Source organism: Balaenoptera ricei, chromosome 8 (assembly GCF_028023285.1).
Source record: "Balaenoptera ricei isolate mBalRic1 chromosome 8, mBalRic1.hap2, whole genome shotgun sequence".
NCBI classification, from domain to species: Eukaryota; Metazoa; Chordata; class Mammalia; order Artiodactyla; family Balaenopteridae; genus Balaenoptera; species Balaenoptera ricei.
The window spans coordinates 22714616-22736381 of NC_082646.1; the positions used below are offsets into that span (position 1 = coordinate 22714616).

The 21766-nt window shown below is 40.3% G+C and overlaps 1 protein-coding gene across 9 annotated transcripts in view; it reads right to left on the reverse strand.

Moving 5' to 3' along the window:
* Nucleotides 1–10480: 10480 nt before the first annotated feature.
* Nucleotides 10481–21766, reverse strand: part of ALG9 (ALG9 alpha-1,2-mannosyltransferase) — a 101014-nt gene continuing 89728 nt past the window's right edge. For 6 of the 9 annotated variants that reach the window (XM_059930425.1, XM_059930426.1, XM_059930422.1 and 3 more), the window contains 2 exons: nt 14180–14298; nt 10605–13888 (listed from right to left, as the gene is read on the reverse strand). In XM_059930425.1, the coding sequence (XP_059786408.1) occupies nt 13851–13888; nt 14180–14298 (157 nt within the window). In that variant the 3' untranslated portion in view covers nt 10605–13850. Of the gene's footprint in view, nt 10575–10604; nt 13889–14132; nt 14299–21766 lie in introns of those variants that run through there. The other 3 variants (XR_009504568.1, XR_009504567.1, XM_059930423.1) reach the window with 3 other exon arrangements.

Genomic DNA, 21766 nt, shown 5'->3' on the forward strand with positions numbered 1-21766 from the left:
GGATCTGAACAGTAATTCTCAATTTAGGTTTGTGCATGTGTTCTCTAGGGTTTTAATTTTGTCTTCTTTTTTTTTTTAATATTTATTTATTTGGCTGCATCCGGTCTTAGTTGTGGCACGCGGGATCTTCCTTGCAGCATGCGGGAACTTTCTTTGAGGCGCCTGGGCTTCTCTCTAGTTGTTGTGCATGGGCTCAGTAGTTGCAGCACGCGGGCTTACTGGTTGCACAGCATGTGGGATCTTAGTTCCCTGACCAGGGATCAAACCCACATCCCCTGCATTGGAAGGCAGATTCTTAACCACTGGACTACCAGGGAAGTCCCTAATTTTGTTTTCATTTTGATAATTATTTTTTAGATTTGCATGAGCATATTCTGGATTATTTGGATGACTACTTTATAACCTGGTATTGCCACGTGATCTCAATACCTACATTTGCATGTGTGTTCATTGCTGCTTTTATTGTTCTGGGATAATGAGAAAAGAACAGAGGTGGATTTAAAATGAAAATGGTGTTTTCAAGCACAAAATGAAAGCCAAATCACATCATAGGACTGCACTGTCACAGTAGTTCTAACAGAAAAGTGGTGAGAAAATTGAGATAATATAGGTCACTTGGTGGCATAAGCATGTTGAACTCAAAAGAAGCTGAGCTTTCGCAGGCAATAACATAGTCACAATACAAGGGATAATTAGTCTCAGCAAAATACATCATTTGCCATGTTAAATTACTATAATATTAATATGAGTAGTATTAGTTTTGTGGTTTCATTTGTATTTCACTTGTAAATCTATTTTGGTTTTTTTAGTTGTATAAGAACTATAAATAAAAGAACATTTTATTCCTACTTTATATTTGTAAATTTAAGTAACATGATAATAAAAATAATTTAAGTAAACTTAGGGTTTTCAAGATTTTTTTCCTTAGAAATGGATCCAAATACTACTCGTTTGAGAAGCGGAAAGTTAATAGTTTTTTTGATTTAGTACTTTACCAGTTAGGAGATCAGAGGGGGCTCCTATTGGCATAGGGAGGAGAAATCTGTTCCCTTATAGTTTATGTGAAAAGGCTTCAGAAATGATAAAGGAAGCAAGCGCAGAAAGAAGCACATTAAGTCAGTTCCACACGTATCATCTCTAGATATTAGCTCAGGCTTAGACGAGCTTCGGTGTGCTAAACAAAAACTAGCACACTGATGGATGCTAAACTATTTTGTTTAAAACTCAAATATGCTTTGCTTACCCAAGCACAATGAATTGGACACCTATGGAATAACACAAGCTGAGAAAATAGGCCCCAGAAAATTGCCCGGTTTGAGAGTCATCAATTCTGGACTTCAGTTCCCACCTCTGTCTCTGACTTATCGTGACTTACCTCTCCCTATGCCTCAGTCCCACCTCCCACCCCCTCACCCCCAATAAAATGGAGCTAACCACCTCTGATTCCTTCTCTAGTTACTGCGATGATGTGAGGATGAAACAGGTAGTAAACGCGGAGATGCTAGTAAATCCTTCAATAAAGTGATTAAAACAAACAGACTGCAGCAGAAAGAGGCTATTTCAAACACTGGGCTGAATGGAAACTGGAACTAAATCTAAGACTGTCTTTTGGGGAATGTCCAAAAGATAGTCCACTGACTATCTGAATCACCTAAAATGCTTGTTAAAAATGCAGATTCCTGGCCTCCACCCCGGATCTACTGAATCAGACTCCCTGAGAATGGGGCACATTTTGCCGTGCACCCCTGGTGATTTTAATGTTCACTGATGTGTGAAAGTCATTGATTTTAAAAATTCATCTGGAAAAATAATTTCCATGTCAACAAAGAAGCATCTGCTCATGGAGAGTCTGAAAAGTCTGCTCAGGTAGCCTTTGGAGGCCGCCTCTGTCCAAAAAAAGCAAATGACAGCTACAGCTGCTTATCACTAAACAATTCTGTCCCTTTTGGTTGTGGTTTTTGCCAGATTATAATGATCCCTCTTTCGCGTGATTCCTGGAAGCTAGCAAAGCACTGCAGATACAGTCCTGTGGCACTGAGCTGTTTCTGTATCCTCCTCTCCCCTCTGTTGCTCCCTCTGGTTCTCCTTTCCACGCCCCACACACACCACAAGAAACTAGTGACCAGGGAGCACCAGAGGCAGCCGCTGAGATTAGGCTGAGGATTTAAGGCAACCCTTGGGAAACAACGTGACATGCTCAGCACAAAAGCACTGAGTTCTGACACCCACATACAGTTCACTCATCAAATGAATCAAAGGAAGACAAGGTTAGACTTGCCAGTTCCTGTCAGATGAAGCATGGAGAATACAGAGAAGCACAGGCAGATGGGATCAACAGCTCTCAGTGTCACAGCAGAAAAGGGTCAGTCCTGAGGAAGCTTGGATGACATTGGCCTATCCTCCTGCCTCTTGCCTCACGTTTATTAAGGTTGCCTCTTCCTCACAGAGCTTTGCAAATAAGCACTCATTCAAGGGCTGATCTGATCCACAGAGTCACGCTACTGGGAGAAGGCTGAGCGCAGGAGAGAGAACTATGTGTAGGTGGTTCTCTCAGGGCAGACCCAGAAGTGTCATCCCATTGAGAAGGCCATCAAGGAAGTGGTGGGTGGCCCAGTTCATGCACAGAAAACCTGAGGCACATACAGGCATTTTCCAACTCTCTTCATTTAGCAAGATGACCCTGGGAAACTGATTCCCAGGTCTGTACTTAATTCACTGCAGAGTAGTCATTATCACCGTAGCATTAATGATATTTCCAATTTATATTTATACGAAGAATGTCTTCATTCTGTGGGACTCAAATATTTTCCCCTCAACTTTACCTCAATATTTTCTCCTTTTTTCTCTTTTCCACTTTGTGGCAAAATTTTAATCCCAATATTATGGCTGGGAATACTTGACAAAGAGAAAGAGACTTTACCTGGACCCACACAGTGCCTCAGAAGAAGCTATAGAACTCATAATCAGGGATTCTCACTGTCCCTTGCTTTATCCCCTCCGTCCGTGCCACAGCTTATCATCGTAGGTAAAATTGGATTTCCAGAGCAAAACTTTGTTTGAATTCTTGGGAAGAACAAATCAAAGAAATGAGACAGTTCTGATTCAGGGCAGTCTATACGGTGGTTACGAGAGTATACAGTGGAATCAGGAAGACCTAGATTGACATCCCAGCTCTACCAATTACTAATGTGTGACTTCGGGCAAATAACTTATCCTCTCTGAATCTTGGTTTCTTCATCTGTAGAGTGGGGCTGTAAAGCTTACCGCATGTGGTTAAGATTAAATAATTCACATAGCGTGCTTAGATTAGTACCTGACAAGAGTAAGCCCTCAGATATTAGCCATTAATAGTTATCATCTACTGAGGAAACAGAAGCAGGAAAGAAAACATTCCAATCAACTGAGCTTTAGCAACAAAGAGGACCAATGTGGAAGGATGATGAAATCTACATGATTTAGAGTCAGAAGACCTGACTCAAGGCCTTCCAGAAGGCTTTCTCGCTGGTAAGATAGGGACAAATCTTACCTTACTTCTCTCTTGGGGTTGTTGTGAGGAATAAGATCCATACTGTAAAGTACCTTGTAAATGGTAGGAACGACACAACTGTTAGCAGTTATGTTTTTGATTTCCAGGGGCTCACTGAATCACTGAATCTGGTGCCCACACCAAACATATAAAGAGAACACCTGGAGACCTAAGTTCAAGGTCTGTCGGCCCCCAATTCCCGAAGAACAGCAGTCAGAATTAGTACTTCCCCTGACCACAAGGGTAGATTTAAGATACAACAAATCTGGAGATCAAGCAGACATGGTGAACTTTCTCAAAAGTCTTAGGCCCCTGAGTCCTATTATGGGCCCTAACATTCTTAGGACAGACCCCTGGTTATCTTGCCAGATGCTATACACAGCCCCAAAAAAACCTTTGTTACAGTGTTAAGTGAATAAGCAAGGTACACAGTGTTATTGAAATTGTGGTACACAGTGTAATTTAAACTGAAAATGTTCAGAATTAATAGATTACTCCTAAATAGTTAATATCAAAATATCTTAAGATTTAAAAAAAAAAAGCAAGTGCCAGAGCAGTGTATATAGTATCTTACTATTTGTATAAAATAGAATGCACATACATGTGCTTGTATAAGCATTAAAAAAAAAATCTCTAGAAGAACACACATGACTAACCACATTGGTTGATTATGGGTATCTGGGAAACAGAAATGGGAGATTTTTCAATTTTTCCATTTATCCTTTTGTTTGTTTGGTTTTTACTATTTACTAAACTCCAGATTTTACTCAAATTTCATCCATTTTTCCACTAATGTCTTTTTTTGTTTCAGGACCCAATCAGGAATATCACATTGCATTTAAGCTTTTTGAATACTGAACCATAAAAATTATTACATATTCAAACAAACACACCTTCTGGCTCTTGGTTACCACACTGTAGACTGCACTCTGCCTCCCCCTGGTTGGTTTCCCCAGTGACATCCATACATGTGTATTAATAGTCTCTTCCTGCCAGCTATTCCCTATCTAGCCCTGCTATGTCCACGCGGTAGAGTTCAGATTCCCTTCTCCCTTATTTTTGTAAGCCCTCATCACCATATATTGTACTACACCCAGCCAACGTAAGTAGCTTCCAGCATCAGGGCATACTGTCCCCAGACCCCAATTAGGCAGAGGTTTGATTTAGCAAAAGCAGGGATTACTTAAAATATTCCAGGTCCCCTAAAAACTTTTCCCTGTGGTGTCCCCTGAAGATGGTATTCTTTCCCATTTAAAAAAAAATATTTATTTATTTTTTTGGCTGCGTCGGGTCTTAGTTGCGGTAGGCGGGATCTTTGCTGCGGCACACGGGCTTCTCTCTAGTTGTGGCGCACAGGCTCTAGAGCGTGCAGGCTCAGTAGCAGTGGCGCACAGGCTTAGTTGCCCTGCAGCATGTGGGATCTTAGCTCCTTGACCAGGGATCGAACCTGCGTCCCCTGTACTGGAAGGCAGATTCTTAACCACTGGACCACCAGGGAAGCCCCCCCCCCTTTTTTTTCTCTGATCTGCCCAACAGAACTGTTAGGAAAAAGGTCACAGGAGTAAGAAAGAAGCAGTGCCAAGACCCCTGGACACACGATTCACATCTCAGCAGAGATTCAGCTGGGACTGTAGTCAGAAACCAGAATTTCCACTGACTTCTAGGACTTCAGGAAATCAGCTCCCTTTCTAATCTAGCTGTGTGAAATTAAAATTAGCTGAGGGCTCACAGTGTTCTAGAAAATCCCCTACAGATGAGAGTGGGCATATTCAGGGTGGTATGGCAAGAGACATACAACACAGAAACAGACTCAGACTTCAGAAACAAACTTATGGTTACTAAAGTGGAAAGGTGGGGGGAGGGATAAATTAGGAATTTGGGATTAAAAGATACACACTACTCTATATAAAAGAGATAATCGACAAGGACTTACTGTATAGCACAGGGAACTCTACTCAATACTCTGTAATAACCTCTATTGGAAAAGAATCTGAAAAAGAATGGATGTATGTGTATGTATAACTGATTCACTTTGCTGTACACCTGAAACTAACACAGCATTGTAAGTCAACTATACGACAATATAAAATAAAAATTATTTAAAAAAAAAAAAAAGAAAAGAAAAGCCCCTACAAAGACTGAACACTCTGTCTTACTAGGACAAGCTCTGGGCTCTGATTATGGAAGGCAGAATAAGAAGGTGGTTGAAAAAGTGACATGAATAAGACTAGACCCTGTTCTTATCTCTGCCCATCTAGCCATTCCAGACACCTGAGCACAATACCCAAACAAGAGGTCATGAAATAGGGAGGGTACGATCATGGTTACGAGAGAGGGTCTGGAGCCAGACAGACTGTTTGGGTTTGAATCCCAGGTCTGCAACTTTCTACCCAGGTGATCTTGGGCAAACCATTTAATATCTCTGAGTATCAGTTTCCCCATCTTTAAAAAGAGGATAATAGTTACCGAGCTCACAAGGTTGTTGTGAGGATTATGTGAGAAAAAGAAGCAACTTGAAACCTTCTTGACATATAGTAAATGCTTAATAAGTGTTAGCTATTACTCGTATTATTTCTGCACAGAGCAAATCTGATGATCTAGAGGGTAAAAAAAACATAAAAGGAAAACAAGAAACCCCCCAAATGACAAAAACCCCAAACCTCAATCTATTCCCCAGATAGTTCTAAGATGGAGTTCAGAAATGGGATAAAGAAGGGAAATCTTCCTTCTTTATCAAAGAGGTGAACTTGTCTGTCCCTAAAGGCCTAAATCTGCCTAAGTGGATACCCTATACTTTTAAATTCAAATTCTACTTCCTTCTGCAAATGTTTGCTTTTCACCCCACGACCTACACATAAGGAGAAATCAAAGGTATTCTCAGACCGTTTACTTTATAGGGGCTCAGCCCCTTCTACCTTAAGTTGAGCTACTGTGCTGTAGATAATGTGTTGGCATCTGATGGAGGGGAGAACCCTGAACATTCATATAGCCTTTGAGTTGCCTTTGATATCAGTAAGTTAGCAGAGGAAAAGTTAAGACTGCTTTGCTCATGTCTGGAAACTTGAAAATGAGTCAGTGGCTGGTAATTACCCCTAAAAGTAGCTGCTTCCCCCTCTCAACCAAACACATATCTTTTACTACCTATGAATACCATCAAGGTCATGTCAACAGAGGTAAAATTAACTGGGAAGAATTGACCTGTGGATCATTTACCAACCAGGGAATCACTGTTAGCGGTGATGATCCAGCTGTCACAAATTATGGTCACGGTTTTCTCCAGGAAAATTTTGTAATTATAGAAATATAGGAGCGTAATTCTAAAGTATACAGATTCTGAAGAAATGCAACTCAGATATTTCAGTTTACACTGGAATTTTGACACCAAGGATACAGCAAATAGTGGAACTGATTAGATTCCTGGAGGAAGAGGAGAGCTGAAATTTTTAGTGAGAACAGGCTGCCCTCTGCTGGACACTAGGGCACTGCAGACAAGGCTGCCTCGAGTTTTCAGAAACTGTGATACTTGGGAGTAAAACAAAAACAAAACCCAAAAAGCATGGCAACAAATTTAAACTCTGAGTTCTATTTTTTAGAATATCACAGACTCTGGGAACACAATTATAGAAAAAAGCCCAAGGAAAGGGGAAGGGGCTGATTTTTTTTTTTTAATTCACAAGATTCTTTTATAAATGTAGCACTGTAAAGCCAGCCTCCTTTTCTACAGAACTCCACAAATATTTCACGGGCAAGAAAAAATGGGAACATATTATAGGAAATACCAAGGAGGCTTAGAGACATATTGTTAATAGGGAGACAAGGAGCAAGACCAATTCCTGAATGATACATGGTGTTTTCTTGCTGGTTGAGTGAACACGGATCAGGTCATTTCTCTCAAAATGAGATTAACCTTTGCTCTCATGTCTGCGGGGGGGAGGGGCGGGTAGCAGCAGCTCCAGAGAAGTTCCGAAGACCAGTGGCAGAATAACAAAGGGGAAGTCTTCACTGTACTTGTCGCAAACAGATAAGTATATAAGATCGACAAAGCAGCCTCCCTCAGTGTGCCCTGAGCAGGAGGGCTTAATACCCACACACATCTTTTTTTTCATTCTCCTATTCAAGACAGCCACAGGTCCTTATCTGAGGAGGCCAAGAGGGTTTGAAAAATGCCAGGCAGTCTTCCTGAAGGTTGGATCTGCCAGCTCAAACTCTCTCCTCCCATATAATAAATTAAATGGCACTTGAATGGGTCTGAAATTGCCAAAATTAGTCATTCCTTTTTTCCAGATTGTTATCATTCAAATGTACTGAGATGAGAGGATCAATGAGAAGGGAACTAGAGTAAATTATTAACATCCATTAGTGTGCTTCAGTACCACATTAGTTAATTGTTTCCCAGAAAGCGGGGCCCAGAGAGAATGAGAGATGGGACAGGTAAGGTTTGATAGGGCAGAAAAAGCAGAGAAAAGGGTCTGGGGAGGGGAAGAGGCCTGGGTTAGCAGGGGTTGTAATTGGAAAAAGACACCAAACATTTTGCTGACTTAATTTTTTTTTTTTTATTTTTTTAAATTTTATTTATTTATTTATTTATGGCTGCGTTGGGTCTTCGTTTCTGTGCGAGGGCTTTCTCCAGTTGCGGCGAGCGGGGGCCACTCTTCATCGCGGTGCGCGGGCCTCTCACTGTCGCGGCCTCTCTCGTTGCGGAGCACAGGCTCCAGACGCGCAGGCTCAGCAGTTGTGGCTCACGGGCCCAGTTGCTCTGCGGCATGTGGGATCTTCCCAGACCAGGGCTCGAACCCGTGTCCCCTGCATCGGCAGGCAGATTCTCAACCACTGCGCCACCAGGGAAGCCCTTGCTGACTTAATTATCTTTGATCTTTCATGTGATTGTTTGCTTTCCAGTCTCTAATATCAATAGCAGTGGGTAATTAGAAAAATCACCTAAGGAGTTTTTTTTTTTTAAAAAATAATGATGACTAGGCCCATCTTGGGCCACTAACTCAGAATTCCCTGGGAGGAAGGGGGTGGGTCCAAGCAGACAGTGGCAATTTTTAAAGGGTCCCCAGGTGATTCTTTCGTGGAGCTCCAGTTGAGAATCACTGCTCTGTGGGTCACATCTTCTCCAGCATTGAGTATAATGCTGCTGAAGCAGCCTAGCAAACAGACCAGAAACCATATCCTTCTCATTTGGCAACTTGGAATTAGAGGGTTAAAACGGCAAATTACAGGCCAGTGGCACCAATTGCCGAATACTGATTCTGCAGGCAAATAAAAGTCAAAGATAATCCTCCTAAGGCAGTAAATGGCTGGAATCCATGGTTGTGGTCTGCAAGAAACCCTTGTCAGAAGAAGTTACTTTTATCTCACACAATCTTTTGGCTGATAGGACCATCAAGAGTCACCCGATTTACACTCTTATCTCTAGGCATGTCAAGGCAGAACATGCAGCCCAGAAACTAGAAGCAAAAACAAACCAAAAACCCCTACTACCTTTAAGTATTTTATAAAGATACCTTAAGATTTCTTTAAATATTTTAAAGAAATGCTCATACTTAGGTATGCTATTTAACCCAACTGTTAATCACGAGCTGTTTATTCTAAGGAGCTACAATAGGAGTTCCCAGTCTGCCTGTCGTCTCACTACAATTCTGTATTCTCACATCCCTTATCTGAATGTCTCTCATTTCATTTATCAAATCTGTTGGTTATAATTTGTTTCAATGCCAGGTCTGTGGTGAACTCCAGGGCTGAAGAGAGCCAAAACAGCTTTCAGCTGCAAAAAACCACTTACTACTTGATATTACTGAATTTGAACGTAACACTATGAAGCCATCTTGCAGTTAGACTTCCTTTTCCTAGGAGGGCATGCATCTGGTAGGAACCGAGCATCTCCTCACACCTGGATGAGAGGTTTTCTGCTCCAAATTCATTCAGAAGGTGTTGTGGGCTGTCTGACCCTCCAAAACCAAGTAGTGATAAAAATATTCAATAAAGGAAATTCAATCTCTCTTTTTCGAAGGTATTCTGAGGAATCCTCCTTTGTGTGAAAGCATGTATCCTTCAGAATTCCTAAAATATACATAGCATTTAGCCTCATTCACATCTTCCAAATTGCCCTTTGAGTTACTATAGGGCTCATGACTTGCTCTATTTTCTGTGGCCTAAAATCGACCAAGTTGAAAGCAACAGCTGTATTTTTGTTGCAGGTGTCTTGAAGTGTGACATGGTCTTTGCCCCCAGACGTGCCAACAATATTCTTGAGAGACAGGTTTGCAAGGGTTGCATGTTAAGGTTCTATGTCATTAGTAAAGACACTAGGTACTCAAGAGGGTTCAGGAAGTAATCACAGGGGTCTGAAGTCTAGAAAGACTTCATAAAAGAGAGGGAGACTCAAGCTGGCCCTAAAAGTAAGAGAAATAAACAGGGAGAAGGATGACCTTCTAGGCGGGGAAAAGAAATTCATTAGGGCTGTAGACTTCTCCCTTCTGGAATTATATTAATAAAATATCCTTCTCTAAAACAACTTGGAAGAAATAATCAAACCAAGTTTCCCGGGCATTTTGGGTCCTATGGAAAGAAAACTGGTAACCAGTGGTACTAAACCAGATGGTTACTAGAAGTTGTTGGCTATAAGGTGCAAGATACAGGAATGATGTTAGAAATTCATTCACAAAAAAAGTTTTATTGCTCCTGACAACCCCTGACAAAGTGGAAAATTACCTAAATGTTAGATATTACTAGATCACATTTCTATGAATATTAAGACTCTCAAAGCCCAGAGATTCTTAATCCAAAAGCATAACATGGACCCAGAAACTCTCTTTTAGGCACAATGTTGACACACTGAGTAGTTCCCACTGTGCTTGGTTTTTCCACAAAATTAAACTAACCCTCACTGGGTTTTCCAATGGCTTCTTGCCAGAGTTTTCAGAATAAACATTCTGGGCTATTTGGTCTACAGAGGGCAGGTCTATACACTGAAGGATGAAAGTGGGGGTGATGGAAGGAGTTGAGCTCCTTCAGGTTCCAATCGCCACCAAAGATTTAAAAGCTAAAAGCAAAAGAGAAAATATCAACTTAATAAAAGGAAAATCAAACTGCCAAGATTTATTTAACTTTTTCTTTCACAGAAAATACAGTATGTAATGTAAACACTGACATGTGAAATAAAGTACAAGGATCAGGAAGACAAATGAATTGAACAATACTCTTGCTTCAACACTGTAGTGCTTCCTGATTTCACTTGCAGCATGAATCTCACGGTTAAATAGATTATATACTGGAAAAATTAAAGGCAACATTCATTTAGATTTATCAAAACACCAGAGAGCCTCTGAAACCCAACAATGCCATATGGAAGTCAGATCTTTCTGTTGCAAAAAAATTACAGCTGAGCACATGTCCATTTATCTGTTTACCCAAGGCATTTAATGTAGGAGCCTAAGAATGAATTAATACATGAGCTTAATATGGCTATGGAGGCAAAGATTAAACTGTGCCTCTTTTTGCTCTTCAGAGAAAATAAAATTAACGAAATTTAAAGCAGAGCTGCCCAACACTGGCCAGAAGACAGCACAATCACGGTGAATTCTTATTTCAATAAATCCCACAAAATGCAAAACACAATAAAGGATTTCCATTTGTGCTCTGCCCAAATGGTCAATCCGGACCTAATGCTGCAGAATTACATGGGGTTTTGAAGGTTCTTTCCCAGAACTCCAAACTAGAAAAAATGACCCAAATAAATGGTTGGGATCAAGAACCACCTTGATTTAAAACAGAGAATCAGTTTGTACACTTGAATTCAGTAATAAAGAGTGTGGGCTTCACTTTTCTGTTATAATCTCAAGAGATTAAAATGAGTGGTCTTTCTTATCCGATGACGCCTACCAGTTGACAGGTATACTTTGATAACAGATGCTACTACATAGACTGGTTCAGTAATAGGACTCAGTGTTGTGAGATCTGGGGTTCAGACAAGGCTGCTTAAGATCTCTAGAGATCAGAGAGCCCTGGAATTGCCAATACACCCAACTCCCTCGCTCAGCTCCATAATCAAAGGTTGTTACCAATAAGCTGTAGACCTTCATTCATTCCTTGATAGTCAACAATCTGTGGAGAAAAACGTACCTGAGATACTTTACAGTGAGCAGAGCAGTCAGCTCATGCTGAACACTGATTCTCTGGAGGAGAAATGCTACTCTCACCAAGTGTTTTGAAACTCTCTTCCCAGGCAAAGCTAACCTCCCTGTATTGCTGAGGTGGAGATGTTTTAACGCTTTTATGTATCATGTGAAAAACACCTTCACAACAAAAAACATTCATTTTTATATCCCTTACCTATCGAATTTGGCAGAGTGTTCTGCAATTTACTGTGCTCTCACTAAAGATATTCATAGAACAAAGCAAACCGAGATCAGGTTTTAAAAGGGATAGCAACCGATATTCCCAAGGAACACCTAGATTGATCATGACCTTTTTTGTGCTGTATTACAGTAAGTTCTTGCTCAGAAGGCTTTTTTTTTTAACATGAAACATGACAAAATGGATCTTCACTGTACCACTTTGATTAGAAAAGAGCCACTCACCATGGACCTCCATTACTGTACTCTCTCATTTACCTTGGCAAAACAAAAAAAGAGCTCTAGCCACTGTGAAGGACAGTGCACTGATACTACAGGTATGGCAAGATATTTCACTAAAAATTCTCTATCCTATAGTCAGACCACATGTGCCAATATTTGCCTTGGGAAACAGTAATCAAGTATTGAAAATTAAATACAAAAATCTTTAAAGCAGCGAGTGGGACCCCAGTTTATCTTCACTCTCTAGTTATCACTGTTCTATGTTACCTAGACCTACTGACTCACAATTCTTCAACCCCTCCCCAGATATTCCTTTAGAAGGGATCCGAATGAGAAGACTCTTTATATGGTAACTAGCCATTTCTTCCCTTGTCACTTCTCCTCTCTCGGAATCAGTTCCTACTGAAAATCCCTTCTCTTTGAAAAATGAAAGATGGAAACTCTGAAAAATGAATGCATCCTATTTGCAGATACTAGACACAATCACCCTTAGGGAAATAAGGCACTGTAATGTGACCCCAGATTGACTATAGGAATGGAACTGGTATTGGATCCTGTGTGGCTGCAAAGGAGCTTGACTTCCAACCATGAACACTACTTTCCTGCCACAGGCCAGGCTGCATCCCAGAGTACCGCGATGATGGTCTAACCAACAGGCAGACTGGAGGCTCCGAAGAACTCACAGAAACACAGATAAAATTCTTCCTTAAAATAGAAAGTTACGTTATCAGTTAGGTCTCTGGCCAACCTCTTCATTCTTTCAAGTAATGTTTTCATAGTCAAGTGAGGAGTAGGGACGAGCACTGGATGAGAAGTTAGGCAACCCAGGTTCTGGTCCTAGCACTACTACTTATTGGCTGTGTGGCCTTGGGCAAGTCACCTTACCTCCCCCTGCCCCATAGTCTCAGTTTCTTCATCTGTAAAATGGGGATAAAACCACTTGCTTTGTCTACCTCACGTCATGACTGTGAGGATCAACTGAGACAATGTGCAAGTGCTTTGTAAACTATGAAATACTGTGTGTAAAAGCAAAGTATATACCTACGTTTTAATTAAGTCCTTATCATTGCCTATTTGACTAGAGGTGCCCCATGCAGGATGAGCTTTGCAATAGACATACTCAAAAACAGGTGCCATGAACATACACTGGTCTTTTTCACTAGGGTTGTTTAAAAAAGGGAGATTCTTAATTTCCTCAGAAATGGCCTAAGAATAAATTACTTTAAAATGTTATGTCATCCAAATCTACCAACTGATAGAGTTAATTTTCTCCACGTATGTCCTGTACAGTTATAGTCTGGTCTGTTGATACCTTTATACAGGGAAGTCTTGAATTCAAGAAACAGCATGCTAAAACTTAAAAAACAAACAAACAAAAACCCAAACCCATATAGTTACAGTTTGTTGTAAAGGAAATAAGATGAAAGCAAGAGGCATCCTATGTAATGAAATTAAGCCACAGTTCCTCAACTGGTTGCCTTTTTCCTGAGATACCTCCAGGGCAGGGTCCTGGTCCTGTGACGTGCTTTAGAAAAGCTTAGTCTTGCTGGAGGTGAGAAGGACATGTAGGTTGGCAATTAGGCTGCGCTCGTTTTCAGCACTAGGATTGGAACGAGAAGGTCTGCTAGGAGCTGCCAAAGAGCTTTGGTGGAGAAGCTCATACGGCCCAAGGGAGGCTAGTTCTTGGATGCCAAGCCAGAGTGTGTAGAACAGTTCAACACAGACATCCAGTCCCAGGATTTTCAGTTCTTCCTGAAAGCTGGTTCTACTCTTCTCCGGTCTAGTAAAATAATTGAACAGAAGAAAAACAATGAGATGTGGAGCAATGTATCTACCCAGACTTCAGGGCCTTTCTCCACCTAGCTGCACAAAGTGTACATGCAGAACAGAGACACACATTAAGAAGTGAATGTGATTGACTCTGACAAAGCCCAAAGAGCCCAGATTCCAGTATTCTTGTCAGACGGCTTTTATTACAAATGTTACAAATGATGACTTGGAGGGAGTCCTGTCAGTGGAATTACCAGTTAACAGGATGGTTGTCCTTTGGGGCCACAGGCATGGTGCTAACCTCCACTTTTCTTCCTGATTTGCTTTCCTTTCCGGGGTTTGAGGATGGTGTAGTTTGCATACACCGTATACTGATCTGACAGGAAGGGAACATAGAATGCCCGCAACAACTTTGAAGATCTGAAAAACAAGAGAAAAAAGAAAAGACAGAATTTTATCATTTGAGAGAATTTACTAATGTATTGAAAATGATTAAAGGAAATAAACGAAGCGCTATGGTGAGGATTATATTTTATACAAGCAGCACAGAAAAGTCTGTTATTTAGCTACTAGATCTTGATAAAAGACTTAATCAAGACCAAGTACCTTCTTACCTGCACCCAAATGATAGCCTCTCTATTAAGCCACAGGATATCCTTCAGAATAGCTCTAGGTCTGCACTTTGCATTAGAATTCGCCATAGAAAAATTCCAATTCAGTCAAAGGACTGCTATTACAGAAATAAATTCTTAACACCTCAAAGGTTTCTGTACCTAAGAAACTGTAGAGATGCCAAAATGCTCAAATGATCCTGACTCTGGCTCTAAGTTTTCCTAGAGAGCTGGAGAAAACTGTGTTCTGGGCTTCCTGTGCGTACTGTTCTGGCAATTCTTAAGTCAAAGAGAGAATCTTTTTACTTTTTACTAAAATATAGATAGGAACAGCTAAAAACCTGAATTTCTCACAAGTTTCTAAAGAATGTGAAAAATACCACACATTTATTGAATACCTAGTATTGAACAGGCACTGGGAAAAGTGCTTACACTTTTAAGGATATTACTTAATCCATCTGATAACCCTATGAGGAAAGTGATATTATCCCTATTTTATAGATGGGAAAATGAGACTTACATAGATTAAGTAACTTGAGCAGGGTTACACAGTAAGTGATAAAGCCCTCATTCAAATCCAGATTTGATTCCAGGTTCTGTACTCTTACCACTCTGGTTTATCCTGCATCCCAGGAACAGGCTAACAGGATTCATCACTTACTAGAAAAAGCGGCAGTGATAGTTTTAAATTCTATACGAAGTATTACTTCTTGACTATGGTTTCTGAGTCTACAAACCAAAAGCTGGCCCTGCAACCGCCAACCTAAATGAGGTAGCTGAAGGGTGTCCCACTGCCAGTCCTTTTCCAGACTCTCAACTTGTAAATGTCATGTCAACGTGGCATTTGCACTGGCAGCCTACCCCTGAGTTTGGCAGACTCCTGCAATGCCTGCACACAATGATATCGTGCTTGGCATACACACCTCTTAGAGATTCTCCCCAACTGGGATGCTGGCAGTGCTCTGTGCTCAACAGAGATGCACTTCACTTCAACAGCTAACAGCTCAAGGGCTCTGATAGAGAAAAGAGGCTTAGAAGAGAGACACACGAGATAAAGCAGGGCTCCTGCAAACAGAATGAACAGGAGGAGGAAGCACCTACCTCAGTCAAAAAGAAGTTAATTTATTCTTTCTGTCCGTGCTGCACAGATAAGGGGAAGGTCAGAACAGAAAGTTGTAAGCTGGAGCAAACTCCTGCAGGCTTCAGTGTAGTAAAGAAAGGCTAAACCGAATTAAACATTCCAGTTGACTCCACACTAAAAGCTTCACTAATACAGTCAGTATATATTTCCGGTCAACTCAGTCCTTGGTATAACGTTAGGTCCATTGGGCCCAATTTTACTTTCTTTTTGGAACTATTCCTTACTACTTGGGAGGATTGTTATTTCATAATTTTATTCTTCTTAGAGTCTTCCGAACAACAAAGGGAAATTATACTTATTATCAAAAATACAGTAAAACTCATTCTATCTTGTAACTACCATATGGGTCCAGCACAATCTTTTATAAATTTAAGCTATATTATTGAATCTTAGTGGTCTTTTTTTTTCCCCTACATCTTGGATTATTTACAACTATGCTTTTAAAAAAAGACAAATGATAAGAGAAAGGAAGAGTGATGAAATCCCCAAAAAGGATGATGCAAAAGTGATTCAATTACATTATCCTTCAATTTTCTCACTGCACTGTCCAAAGTATGCGTCACCTTTCAATAAGGTACAAAAGACTTGAGACACTATCTTTGTAGTCTGCACTTAGCTTTAATTGAGCACAGCTGAGAGTTCAGAATTTTAAAATTTTCTGTCCATAATGCCAATGAGAAGAAAATTGACAGAGGAAGACATTTCACAATTAGACAAATCAGAAGATGAATGCAAAGAGACAAATAGCAGCACTTAAGACTCTAACAATGATGGTAACATTTATCAAAAAGGCAAAATTTCAGACTATGAGTCTTTAGATGACCACATACTAGACAAATTTTCTAACTCAAGAAATGATGAGTGAACAGTATATTTCTAAGAACGAAAAGGAAATAGGTGTTCTCATTCAGTTAGTCATTCAACAGGAAGGACTCTGGAGGGATTCAGAATGAGCCTCCCCAAAGCGTACAGCTTTAGCATGCAGATTATTTTGAGTTAAGATAAGGCCCAAGAGACACAGGAAGAACTTTCTGCCTCCCCCTTAACTACCTAAAAGAATCTAGATAGGGAAGCTGGCTCAGAGAGAGAGGTATTACCAGAGATAATTTTTTATCTGAATGACATATCTGTGTGGCAGGGAAAACATCTGCCCTTCTTACTGTCCTGTGAATGACCCTCCTCCCCTCCAAAGCCCCAGGCCTCTATCCTGTTCCTTAGCTCAGGATGGCATATAAGCCTCAACTGCCTGAGGCTTGTCTTTGGGTCTCTTATTTTTATGGGGCTCCTGTACATATGAAATTAAATTGGTTTTTCTCTTGTAAATCTATCTTACATCAATTTGATTATTAGGCCAACCAAAAGAACCTAGAAGGGTAGAAGGAAAAGTTTTGCTCCCCTACGACTTCATCATGCAATATTTTGCAACAAGAACTTGGACTATCCTGTTATGCTAAAAGGGCATATGGCTACATTCTTTTATCTTTTATGGGGTCTGTGTGCCAAATTCTATTTGATACAGTTCATGAGGGGACAAATGCTGAGGGCAGGTTAATATACAAAAGTGGCTAGAAGGATACAGATAAAGAAATAAAAAATTCAAAAAATTGATCGATCATTTTGATTGATGTTTATAAATCTAAAGATGAAAGTGTTTAAATTATGGAGCAAAGAAGATAGTTGTCTTCTCTTCAATAAAATTATGAGCCATTTAAGGTTTCCAAAAATTCTTCAGGTTTTGCATTTTGATAATACAAATGCAGGAAGAACCAGAAGTAACAAGCTAGAACCTATTAGAGATGTATCTGAAGTCTGGAACCAGTATTTTCAAGATGTATATATTCCAGGTTCATGCATGACAGTTGATGAGCAGTTAGTTGAGTTCAGAGGTGCCCATTTCAGGTGTGTATATTCAAAACCAGGAGAATATGGAATAAAGATTGGGGTTGCTACATTTATATTATTATTAAAATTTCAAATGAAGTTTTTTTAACTATCCTTTCATTATTCTTATAAGTTATTTTTAAAATAACTAAAATATATGAAAACAAAAGGGGTCTATTGGGCCAAGACAGCAAATGGTGATGACTATTTTTAGGCTGATAGGTCATGCCAAGGAGTTCATTCTAAAAGATCATTTCAGAAAACTATCTTGGGCTATACATGGGATATAATCATCATCAAAAATACTGACCTCCCTAAAATGGAAGAAGGGCCACTATGCTTTACTGTTGAATGCAAAAGGCAAGCTGAAACAAAAGTAAAAAAATAAAAGAGATTAGGACAAAATATTTACCATACAATTAACAGAGGAAGAGTACCTAGAATATATAAAGTATTCCTGCATTCACTAAGACAAACAACTCAAAAGGAAAAAATGACAAAGGACATAAACAGAGAAAAGAAATGTAAATGGTCAATAACCATATGAAATAATGTCCAATTTTACTAGTAATTGGGGAAATGTAAATCTAGATACAATTTTTCAATAATCAGGTTTGCAAAAGTTGAAAAGTCTGACAGTATCAAACACTGGCGAGAAATTAGGAAACTGATATTGCCAGTAAAAGTGGAAACCTGAAAGAGCCATTTGGAAAGGCAATTTTAACAATACCAATTAAAACAAAAATTATGCAGTCCCTATGATATAGCAGATGATTTTTATTTTGTACTTTGCACCATATTGCTTTTTTTTAACAACCTACTTTGTTTTCCATTTGTTACAATAGACAATTTCAAACATATACAAAAGTACATGAAATATATTACTTGTAATAATTTTTAAAAACCAGTAGACAGGAACTTCCCTGGTGGCGCAGTGGTTAAGAATATGCCGGCCAATGCAGGGGACACGGGTTTGGGCCCTGGTCCGGGAAGATCCCACGTGCCGCGGAGCAACTAAGCCCGTGCGCCACAACTACTCAGCCTGCGCTCTACAGCCTGCGAGTCACAACTACTGAAGCCCGTGTGCCACAACTACTGAAGTCCATGCACCTAGAGCCCGTGCTCCGCAACAAGAGAAGCCACCACAATGAGAAGCCCGCGCACCGCAAAGAAGAGTAGCCCCCGCTCACTGCAACTAGAGAAAGCCCGCGTGTAGCAACGAAGACCCAACGCAGCCAAAAATAAAAAAAAAAAAAATACATTTACTAAAAAAACAAAACAAAACAGGGCTTCCCTGGTGGCGCAGTGGTTGAGAATCTGCCTGTCAATGCAGGGGACATGGGTTCGAGCCCTGGTCTGGGAAGATCCCACGTGCTGTGGAGCAATTAGGCCTGTGAGCCACAACTACTGAGCCTGCGCGTCTGGAGCCTGTGCTCCGCAACAAGAGAGGCCGCGATAGAGGCCCGTGCACCGCGATGAAGAGTGGCCCCCACTTGCCGCAACTAGAGAAAGCCCTTGCACAGAAACGAAGACCCAACACAGCCAAAACTAAATAAATAAATAAATAAAAATTAAAAAAAAAAACAAACCAGTAGACAAAGTTTTAAATAAAGGAAACCTCAAATCCTTAAAATGAACAAACAAAAAAACCCCTATGTGCTTACTATGTGTAGAGCTTTGTGTGCTAGCCCTGAAGCCTCTGTTCTCAAAGAGCTAATAATCTATAGTTGGAAGAAACAGAATATGAACGACGTAACCATAATGTAGCATACACTAAATACTAAATAGCTGATACAGAAGTTCAAAGTGCTAATACACATATTCAGAAGAGAGAACAAACACTGAGGGTTGCATAGGTGTGGAAGAAGCATTTACTATACATTATTCCATTTTGTCCATCCAACATTCCAAGGTACACTAGGCAGAAAAAAGCAACTTGCCCATCCATAACCAAATCTATAGGCAACTCAGGTTAAATGCTCTGTCCACTCAGCAACAACTGGAGAATGGCTTGAATAAAATCCAAACTCTAACGATCTACAAAGCCGTAGGAGATCTAGCCCTCACTTACCTGTCTCACCTCACCTTGTGCCATTTTCTTCCTTGCCCACCACACTCTCACCACACCAGCCTCCTTTCAAGTTCCTCAAAATTACAAGTTCTTTCCTAGTCTCAATGAGGATTTCAAAGTCCCACTGAATGTGTGGTTTGCAATAACCATCTTGCTAAGGACAAGCATGTGTTTGTCCCAAGAGACCCAAGAAGCACTGGGATTCTCCCATGCTTCCTCAGTGTACAAGCGTAAGAAATTCGGCATCAAATTCTAGACAATGTGTTCAGGAAGCAAGGAGGCATTTTAGTTAAGCCTGAACACAAAACTATATAAGAGGTGGGAACTAAATGTAAGGAGAAGTTAAGTAAAATTTATCATCAGTGGTTGGTACTGGAAAAATCCTTACTAGAAGATGAACCTTCTTTTCTCCTGCAGATTTTGCTTATGATTTTTCATAGCATTATCTATCTTTAACACCTAAAGCCACTAATTTCTTCCGGTGGATGAAGTGAGTAAACAATCAACACATACACTTCTGAGCTGGGACGGGAAGATTCTGTGATTTTTTTTTTTTAAACCAGAAGACCAAGTTGACGTGAATCCTTCATTTCTAATACTATAGCTGCTGTTCTAGATTAATTTCTTTCCCATCAGTAGCTTTAATATGTTAAGCATGACTAGGGCCTTTCAAATTGTTATATTGTATGATTGCTGGAAGAAGGGAAATCAAATTGGTTATTTGCCTTTGTGAAAGAAAAGAGCATTGGAATAACATGTATGTGCACACATTCAGACACGTGGAAACAAAGATCAGACTGAATCACAAATTAGAACAAAACTAATGCCGACCAAAACTCATACAATGTCTGTAATAACGTGAAATGCCAAAGTATTGCCCTAGGGAAGCACAGGCAGCATAATTGAGGGAGACGCAAAATATGTGCCTCTATCGTGGACACTGAAGTACTTCCTCTCCCAGTGAGAAAGTCACTCAGGCAATTCAAGGATGAAACAGACGTGAACAAAGCCATTGCCTGAACAGCATAATTAGCTGATCGCTCAGAATGTTTTCTCATTCAATTACCAGCCCTACTTATCAGGGCTGGGGAGCACTCCGCTGTGGAGATTGCAATCTGCTCTTGCTGACGTCAGTGGAAGACTGGCTGCCAGTCCCTGATGTCACCAGTTCAACAGACACAATGGAAACGCTGGGTCAATTTTTCGTTTTAAAAAGAAAACGTCCGAGTACTCAGGTTTTCTCTTTTATTTTTATCTATCTCTCTATCTCTCCACCCATCCACCCACCCACCCACCCATCCATCCATCCATCCATCCATCCAAACATTACTATCCGTGTAAACCTGTAGTCTGAGCTCACTGCCAGTTCTCTTTCTTTTTAAAGCTAGTTCCCTCTCTTTTTGTCTTTGTCTCTTGTTCTCTCTTGCACTTAGTTCACAGTTCAGTGACAGACTTCCACAAGCCTCAGAACAGAACTGGCCTTTCAGAGAAATCATCAGTTCTGAAGAGGATCTCAGAATTCCCTCAAGACTTAATCCTAGTCACAGTCAGTCTTCAGTCTCATATCAAGCCGTTTAAGAACTGCTCAAAAAGCTGATTTGCAGCAAAAATGTGGTTGGTCTTTAATATTCTCTAATAGGAAATGGGGTGAGAAACATTACTCTCATGGTAAGTAAGACAGAGGTGACATTTATCACTTCTCCAAAATAAAGAAATGGACACAGGAGTTACATGCTGTATGTTCACTCTCCCCTAGAATATCAGTCCCTTGAAGACAGAACTTTACCTGTCTAACTGCTGTACTCCAGCTTTTAGAACAGGGCCACAGAAAGTGCTCAATAAATATCCTGTGAATGAATGAATGACTACACCCTGACTCTTAAATCAGAGCATCTAGTTTATCTCCCTCGCTTCTGGCAATATTCATCTTCTACAAGGAAAAGGAAATATCAAAAATAATATGAAGCTCTTCTGTCTCGTCTCTTCTCAACCAATTCAGTCCTAAAGTCATCAGATGGGGCAGAGCAAAGTAGGAGTCTTCAGTGTGTGCGGGGGGAGGGGGAAGCTGCAGTGGCCATTGGGATCTTAGAGCACAAGTGAGATGTGGAGGGCATACATATCAGCAAAGAGAATATATTTTTTTCCCCAAAAAGTTTTAATCTTTTTTTGGCGGGGAGGGAGGCT